This window comes from Hypomesus transpacificus, chromosome 1 (assembly GCF_021917145.1).
Source record: "Hypomesus transpacificus isolate Combined female chromosome 1, fHypTra1, whole genome shotgun sequence".
Classification (NCBI taxonomy): Eukaryota; Metazoa; Chordata; class Actinopteri; order Osmeriformes; family Osmeridae; genus Hypomesus; species Hypomesus transpacificus.
The window spans coordinates 9822000-9830729 of NC_061060.1; the positions used below are offsets into that span (position 1 = coordinate 9822000).

At 44.5% G+C, this 8730-nt stretch overlaps 2 protein-coding genes across 2 annotated transcripts; one reads left to right on the forward strand and one right to left on the reverse strand.

The window, feature by feature from the left end:
- Window positions 1-382: 382 nt before the first annotated feature.
- Window positions 383-5903, reverse strand: taf7 (TAF7 RNA polymerase II, TATA box binding protein (TBP)-associated factor). The gene is made up of 12 exons (XM_047038301.1): window positions 5711-5903; window positions 5468-5544; window positions 5188-5266; window positions 4916-5049; window positions 4650-4773; window positions 4411-4469; window positions 3893-3965; window positions 3416-3529; window positions 3086-3280; window positions 1913-2025; window positions 1223-1282; window positions 383-860 (listed from the first exon to the last, which is right to left on the reverse strand). Exons 1-12 carry the CDS (start codon window positions 5754-5756, stop codon window positions 816-818), a joined length of 1119 nt encoding a protein of 372 aa, XP_046894257.1. The 5' UTR covers window positions 5757-5903; the 3' UTR covers window positions 383-815.
- A 901-nt stretch (window positions 5904-6804) lies between these two features.
- On the forward strand, window positions 6805-8571 carry mmgt1 (membrane magnesium transporter 1). The gene is made up of 4 exons (XM_047019936.1): window positions 6805-6933; window positions 7309-7361; window positions 7464-7567; window positions 7688-8571. The coding sequence occupies exons 1-4, from the start codon at window positions 6855-6857 to the stop codon at window positions 7845-7847; spliced, it is 396 nt and encodes a 131-aa protein (XP_046875892.1). The 5' UTR covers window positions 6805-6854; the 3' UTR covers window positions 7848-8571.
- Window positions 8572-8730: the final 159 nt, after the last annotated feature.

Sequence of the window (8730 nt, forward strand, 5' to 3'; positions counted from 1 at the left end):
GCTGTCCGGTGACGACCGCCTGCTCTCTGACAGATGGCTGGATTAGCCTGGGTTTGGAGATGGCCACTTTAATCTGAGTGCTAATCCCTCTCCTACCCCTTTACCAATCCTGGGCTTAATCCCTCCTGCTAGAAGTGAGGTGGTGGGTGGGACCAGAGGCTGGAGCTCAGGGACAGCTGAAAGATCACTGTGGAACACAGAAACATTCTAGAAGGTAGGACTAATCTGTGGGGGATTTAAAAGACGAGAGGAAAACTAAAAACTGCTGTAATGATGAAAAAATAAAATGCTGTTGTAATGATGGCAACTATGTCAGTGGTGACTTGGGTTGGGATATCTTTGGTGCATGAAATGTAAATGTAGGTTCTTTACTAACCAGTCATATTGATGGACAAGGTTTATTGAAACAAAGTTTACAGCTGATTTGACAGCATTTCTTCAGTACTTTCTGTTTTACATTAACTTTAATCTGAGCCAGAACACTGCAGTGCTTGATCTGACTGTGAATGACTTGATAAAATAGCACAGGATAATGATACTAAATAAAAATCAAAATAACATTTCTGTACACACTTTTACAAAAACATGAAAAAATAGAAAAGAAAAAAAGAAAAAGCCACCACCAGTGTTCTGTATATCCATGATGCAAAGAGTCTTCACAGGAGAAATCCTCAAGTCCGTCTGACAGGGCTCCTTCTGAGGCAGCAGATGCCACTTCACCCTCCACAGGGATCCACAGCACCGCAGCCTGGCACGTGGCTGCCCCCTGGTGGTCACCTCTCACCACAGCCTGGCACGTGGCTGCCCCCTGGTGGTCACTTCTCGATGAGGGAGTCCAGCTGCTCCTGAAGCGAGGCCAGCTGTTGGAGCACAACAGTACAGAGGCTTGATTGATGGCTGAGTTCCCCCGGGGGCTCATTTGAGGCTAAGTGCTTGATGATTAACACGTCTCCCAATATTATTCCCTTTCACTTTATTTGTCAACACAACAGGAAAACAAGCAGATTTGAGTGATCGGGCTACAGAGTTCAGTCAGTTGGGGAGTTGATTTGATATGAACAGTTTTGAGAGTGAGCTAAAACGCCACTTTGTATTAATCACGCATGATTTGACAGGGTTCCAAAAAGGTGTTCAGCAGTAACTCCTGGAATCACAGACAAGCGCCCAGCCAGGCGGATTGGTGTTAAGCGCATCTCCCCAGATGGAAACATTCAGGTCTTACCTGCTCCATCTCTCGTTCCTCCTGGTGGATTATCTCATTCAGCAGAGCTTGGAAGCGATTCTGTGTGGGACAAGGGGAGTGAGTGGGAGAGAGAGAGAGTGGGAGAGAGAGAGAGAGACAGAGGGGGAACAAGTGAGAAAGAAAAGGGATAAGGGGAAAAAGAAAAGCTTGTTAGGAGCGGTCAGATGTTTGCTTGCCTAGTTGTGATGGTTTCAAACGTCCGCCTGTCGTTTCTGCCACAGTTCTCCCCAAGAGAGAGAGGCCAATTGGAGCGGCCGTCGAGAGTCAGCTAACCTTTCCCTGGGTGTGTGATAACGCTGCCTTTAGATGAGACTCCTCCTGCCCTCTGGACACTGAGCTAACTGACACCGCCACACCGTAAAGGAAACCCTCATGACATATCCACTCATGTGTCACACACTGTAAATCTCCCCCCAAAGAGCAGTTGGAGGAGCAATGAATTCTCATGCCATTTCTGTGAGGGGAGAGGAGGCCAGAGGACAGAGGGCTGATGGCAGACATTTTATATTTATGTCTCTGGGGGGATAAAGATGGCCTCCAATACGCCTGCAGTCTGGAGATCAGTTTTACACACGACGGTTTGAAGAGGTTATTCTGCACATAAAGAAGGATGCCTCCAAGGTTGTCTGTATGTGTGTGTGTGTGTGTGTGTGCGTGTCCATAGCTCACCTTCAGGGCCTGGTTCTCCACCTTCATGATCAGGTCCTCCTGCTGTTTCTTGCGGGCACGCGTGTCCTGAAGCTTGGCCTTCACACTGTTGATCTGCACCTGGTACTCCATCACTGCAGGGCACAGCACAAGGCTCCCCTGTTACTGCGGCCGCACGCAACACACACACACACACTTTCTCTCTCGACACTCACACATGCCAACTCGCACACGAGTGCGCGCACACCCCCCAAGTAGACAGCCTGACACACACCCACACACACCCCCCAAGTAGACAGCCTGACACACACACACACACGCACACACCCCAAGTAGCACCAACCATGCACCAATTCAGGCAGAATAAGCCGACAGACTGAACCAACTAAGCCTAATGTTAGGAGCCCTAATGTTGGTCCTCTGGGGTTCTCATTAAGTTCAGCCCAACAGACACAACCTCCTAAAATACCTGTGGCCTCCTACCCCACCCTGACCTGCCTCCTCCCCAGCAGATGACTGGTGAGGGGATTGAGGAGCCAAGTCTAACCACCAGGTTCCAGCCTGCTCATTAACAGAAGCAGCCTAATAGCAGCTACCTGCATGGCCTGACTCAAGCCCATTAAAAAGGCCCGAGGACCCTGGAGAGCGGCTCAGACAGCCACGCTGGGTGATTGACAGGTGCATGTAGCTGTCAGAGGGTGTCAGAGGGACTAGTGTACAGCTGGCTGAGCCAGAGCCGTCCAGCCACAGCACCTGTCAGCCCAGGGAGAGGGGGAGAGGGGGGAGAAAGAGGGAGGGAGGCTAAAAGAGATATAGATTGAGACAGAAAGAAGTCGAGAAAGGAAGGGTAGGAGAGATACGGAAAATGAGAGAGATGCCTGACCTAGAAAACTCAGCCCTCATTACAACTCCAGCTACCTTGGCCAGGTTATTTTCATCCTCCATTTAGACAATGTGACATCAGGATGTCTAATATGATGTGAGGGCCTGTCACGTTGTCTGACCCGAGCCTGTTTCTGTGTGTTCTGGTAGAAAACCTTACCTGACAGTGGGACGTCAACCATGTGTACATGGGTAGACTGAAAATCATGTTGGCACAACAGGCCATTTAGAAGGAACTGTGGTACCAATGAGTCAGAACCAACAGTCTGAAAAGTTCAGACGCACACGCACACGCACACACACACGTCTCACCTATTTGGTTGTTCCTGTCGCTTTCATCGCGGGCCCCGTCCGACTCGTTCAGTTTTTCCTGGAGCTGTCTGACCAGATCGTCCTCAGTGTCCATGATGTTCAGGTCTTCATCCTCGTGGCGGTCGCCTTCGTCCTCCTCGTCCTCGCTACTGCTGCTGATATCGTTGAAGATCTCCCTCAGCTCGTCTCGTTGGGCTGGGGAGCAGGCATACACACAAACAGGTACGCACCCACACGGGATCAAGGAGAGGGAACAGTTAGATATTGGTGCCATTCAACCCAGTAAGCAATGCCCTTCATGTCCGTGTGTGTGTGTCTGTGTGCTCTTACCTGAGGAGCCGTGGCCCATCTTGTGTCCTGACGTCCCAGGTGAGGAGTCCAGGTTGGCCAGGGACCCATGGTTATCTGCCTCCTTAGTCTCATCCTCTGCTATCACCTCCCATCCTGGGCACCAGGTCAAGGCTGACAAGACACTAGGCTCACTCCCAACAACCACCTCAATACTAGCATGATCCATCCTGTATAAGCTCCACCATGAGAGCTGCCCTAACCACACCCAGGATAGCCCTGTATGAGCTCCACCATGAGAGCTGCCCTAATCACACCCAGGATAGCCCTGCTCCTATTCCATCAAGGCAGTTTAGACTTCCAGTCTCAGTGCTAATGAAGTCCTATATAACTCACTGCCTGAGCGTGTTAGTGTGAAGAGTTAACATGTGCGCGTGTGTGAAAGAAGAAACAGTGTGTGTGTGAGAGATAGAGAGACAGTATGTGTGTGTGAGAGTCAACAGTGAGCCAAAAGGATACGGACACTAACAGCCTCTGCGTCTGTGCTCAGCAGTCTCTTCACTTCCTTCTCTACGTCGGGAGACTCGATGTACTGCAGGAGAAATTAGGTTATGTTTACTGCCATGGCTCTGCTATCTGCATAGTGTGTGCACACACACACACACACACACACACACAAAATGCCTCAAATGGCCACAGGCCAGCAAGCACATTAGCGATTAAAAAAGAAGGAGACAAATCAATATGGCCCTGCACCTTCAAAAAGATTTATTCCAAAGACAAAGTAGCGGCCTTCTTCTGTCTCTGTCACTTCGATCAAAGGAAAGGTAAAATTGCTTTCCAGCATGCCTCTTGGGCAAATGAAGATGGAAGGGCTTTATTTATATGTAAATCTTTGTTTCACTTTAAAAACTGTTCATTTTCTTGAGAAATGTAAATAGGTTGTTTGAGTGAAGTATGTGAAAGTCATCAGAGAACGTGTTTATGAAGATAAAGAAGGAAGAAAACAACTCGAAGGCTAATAGAGCTATCACTACCTTCTTTTTGGCAGTCTTCCGGAATCTTCTCTTGCGTGTGTTCTTCAGAGGGCAGGTGACTGGAGACCAAAACACAGCTCAATTGTATGCAGCGGCGGCAAATATACGTGATACTTCACGACTCACCGATGCTTGAAGTTGGACTCAGCAGTGGTATCACAAAACACCCCGCTCAGCACATCTCTACAGCGGTGTAAGTGTGTTTGTAAGTGTGTGCGTGCGTTGGGGAGGTCACTTACTGCCGTGGTTCCACACAAACTTCTTGTCTTTGTCTTTGTCCTTCTTCTTGTTCTTGGGATCGGTGGTGCCTGTTGGCTCCTCCAAGGGAGGATACAGGTCCCCATCTAACGTGCACACCAGCATCTACATTCAAACACAGGGGTGACGTTATAAAATACATGAATTGACAAAAATAGTCTAAGTTTGGAAGTATTCTGTCTGTAACAATGTGAGATCTTTGTTTCTGCCTTATTACTATGCATTCAAATGGATCAAATAGTCCTACCTGACAAACATCAGCAGTCTTATAGAATGTCTTCTTGTCTACTGTTTTCAGGGACTCCAGGATACAGGGCAGGTCCACTAGTTTACATGCCAAAGGGACACGATCCACCCTCACAATACCATGGCGACCGTCAGCTGCAAAGTAGCATGTTATGAGCAGCAAAGCTATCAAACTTAATGCTTAATGGGTAAAGGGGAAGGTTAGCAGTATAAGTAATATATTTCAACCTTTTTATGGCATTGTGTATGACACATTACAGAAGTTCAAATTACCGTGCAGCTCGACGGTGAGTCTATCTTTAAGATTCATACTGCCTGACTGTGCAATCCGTCTCACCGTTGAGGCATATTCCTTCAGGAGAGAACATTGAAATACTAGTATCGGTTTACACGGTTTACATAACATCCTCATTAACATAAACTGGCCTTCATTGTCAACATTTAGCGGGTTAACGCGTTTTAAATAACACAGTGAGGTGCCAGTGTTTCGAGTTAGACTGGTCTCAGCACTACTGTAGCTAACTGGTACAGTAGGCTAGTTGACATGTCTTACCGTAGGAAGCCGTAAGACAAACTGGCTCTCCAACTCATGAGGAGCATCTTCTTTGTTTTTCGAACCGACCTTCCCCACTGCAAATAATCAACCACAGAACATCAGATTTTTAAAGCTATGTCATACCATACCAGTAGGCTAGTACAAGATGGTTCAGCTAGCATAGCATGGCCTATCAGCTAGGTTAGCTAACAGTAGCGGGTTAGCAAAACAGACTAGTAAACGGCATTACAAATAACTTACCCTTTAGTTTAGAGGTATTTTTTGTCTTTTTACTTTGAGAACTCATGGTAACACCTACACGAACACCCAGGAATAAAAAAAACAAAAACAATCACACAACACAGTCAAAACACGGTAGACTGAAGGTTGCTTCTCTTTTCAATCTAGTGTCTGGGTCTGCCAACAATGCCTGCCTTAACCAGGCTAACTGTCGCCACCTGTTGGACAGTTGAAGATAATACAATTTGGAAAAGATAAGTAACAATGAAAAACATGCCTGGCGAAAGTAGCAAACTAAACTCTTAGTGTGAGGTCTTTACATGAAATTGAAAATAAACTATTTGTCCTCTAAAACACGTGGTGTTGAAATAACAAAAGTCAAGGTGATGGAACTTAGAAAAGGCATCAAATTGTGAGGTACAGTAAGGGAGGGAGGTGTGAGCTATTCTTTACTAAACGAAATATATCCATTCCATAGGTATGGTGTGGAGGAAGGAAACGTACTCGGCGAGTTTTGGTTTTCATTTGCGAGAATTTTTATTACAGAAGTAAAGACCGACACTTTGAATGAACCCAGTTTAGCTTTTAAGAAAAATGCAATATTGCTTTCTCTCTTAGAAAAAATAATTTCTATATCTTGACTGGGGCATGATTATTTTTGCACGGGCTGTCACAATCAGATGATGATCAGATTTAGAGATGGCCAAATAGAGGAGGGTCGGAGGTATGAAGGATGAATAACTCCTACAAACCTATTCGGCATAGTTTCCGGTTTTACGTGATTTTTTTGATCAAAATAAAAGTGGGTATGTAATAAAACGGAACACGTCTTCTGGACGGTTGTTATTTTTCTTTTGTAGTTTTTTTTTATTAACATTGCTAAATTAACTGTGTCCGTTATCACTCAGTGACGTTTAAAAGTAGCAATCAACATGGACATGATAGAAACAGATAATGCAAAAGAAAGAAGTTTTTTTTATGTTATTGTATTTAGCCTACTAAATACCTTTGTAATGCGATATGTGATATACAAATTGTGTCATATTACACAAGATCAATAAAAAACGAGAAGTACAATAGATTTTTATTTTGAAAATCTTCGGAAATACGCAACCGGAAGTTAGTTTCATCTGTCGAAGGGAGAATCACACTACTACCGTTGAAGATGGCTTCGTCTTTTTGGAAAGGTGTAGTCGGATTTGGTCTTTTTGCCTTGGCCCATGCAGCTTTTTCAGCGGCACAGCGTAAGTATTACATGTGAAAAAGAAACGAACGTATTCTTGAATTTCCTTTAAGCTTAGGGTACAATCCGTTATATTTCGGTCAAGCTGTGAACAATTGCGGCCTGTCATTGTCACTAGCCAGTTACTGCGTACAACAAGCTTGCACGGTGATGCCTCTTGCCTTGGTACACCTACGAAAACGCTAACCAATCCTGCAGCATCTGAGGCGAATCAAAGATGTATTAAATACATTGTAACGTTACCATTGCCAGTAGCAAAATGCTGCAGTTCAGACAATTGGCCACAATTTGAACGATTACATCATGGCATGAAGGTGTGCTGTGATAAAGGAAAATGTCATTGTTTGCTTATTGTCTCTTTTCTACTTCTCAACAGATCGATCCTACATGCGTTTAACAGAAAAGGAGAATGAAACCCTACCAATAGATGTAAGAAATCTTTATTTACCACTGTAGCACTACAACATTAGACCATTTGGGCTCTGAATGAGATGTCTAGTATTTATGATAACAATTCCTTTTATTTTGCAGATTGTCTTGCAGACTTTTTTAGCATTTGTTTTGACGTGCTATGGTATAGTCCACATTGCTGGAGAGTTCAAAGACATGGATGCGTCATCGGAACTGAAAAACAAGTAAGCATCAATTACCCACCAGGCATCCTACATTTATCCTGTCGACATGTGGTTGAGGTACATGTGGTTGATTCTACAGTGAAGTAGAATGTTCAATAATGACTTTCTTCCCACCTCTAGGACATTTGACACGTTGAAGAACCACCCGTCTTTCTACCTGTTCAACCACAGAGGCCGGGTGCTCTTCCGTAGCCCGGACCAAGAAGCTTCCACAGCCCCAAACCAACAGGCCCTGCCTTCCAATCCTCTGCGGCTACGCAAGCTGGAGCATTTGCACTGAGACTGGCCTTTTCCTGCCCACATGTCATTTAGTTTTTTCTGTGCACAGATAAGCTTTTTGGTTTAGATCCAAGGGAATTACCCTCGCCCCTCCTTTTAATTTGTCTTTGTACATATATTAATATGCTGTACAATATGCTGTGCATCTCTTTCCATAAAAGTGGTTACAATATTTAACTCTTGACTGTGCCAACCCCTTCAATTTCAAGGCAGGTTTGTTTGTACATAATTTTGATTGCTAGTCAGTTGAAACATCTATCCCTAGTCCTACCCCTTCCAAGTTGCTTCGGGGTAATGTTATTTGTTATTGGACTAAGGGTATAGAGAATGTTTGTTTTATTTGCCACACATTCATCTTGAACAGCTGTCTTGAGCAACTATGTATTTCATGTTTTCTGCTGAAATAAGATTTATCTTATGAGGTGATAAGCCTTTACTTACTCGGAGGGAGAGAATTCCATGACCATCACACCGTCTCCCTGAGATGTGAAGGAGGCTTCAAAGGTAGCTATGAACAAATTATTGCAATACAGAGTTGTGGTAATGGAAACCACCGAATCCAAGCCTGGAGGGGATGAAAGCAGAGGAAGTGTTACAGCAAATCTAATGATACTGTGAACACTGTAGAGACTAATGGTACATTTGCTTGGGCAATGTTTTCATTTTTTTCATTTTGTTAAGACTCAGATTGTTTTTAACTTAATAAAAATCATTCAGAGATTTTACCATGTGTCCTGTGGACATTTGAATTCCAATAATTGATAGAAAAAATGCATGAGTACACAACCACGGAACACCATCAATAAGGTTATCTTCAAGCCCAAATATCGAAATATGTTTAGACACAATTATATTTTGTAATATTCAGACTTAAGCTCTTTTCA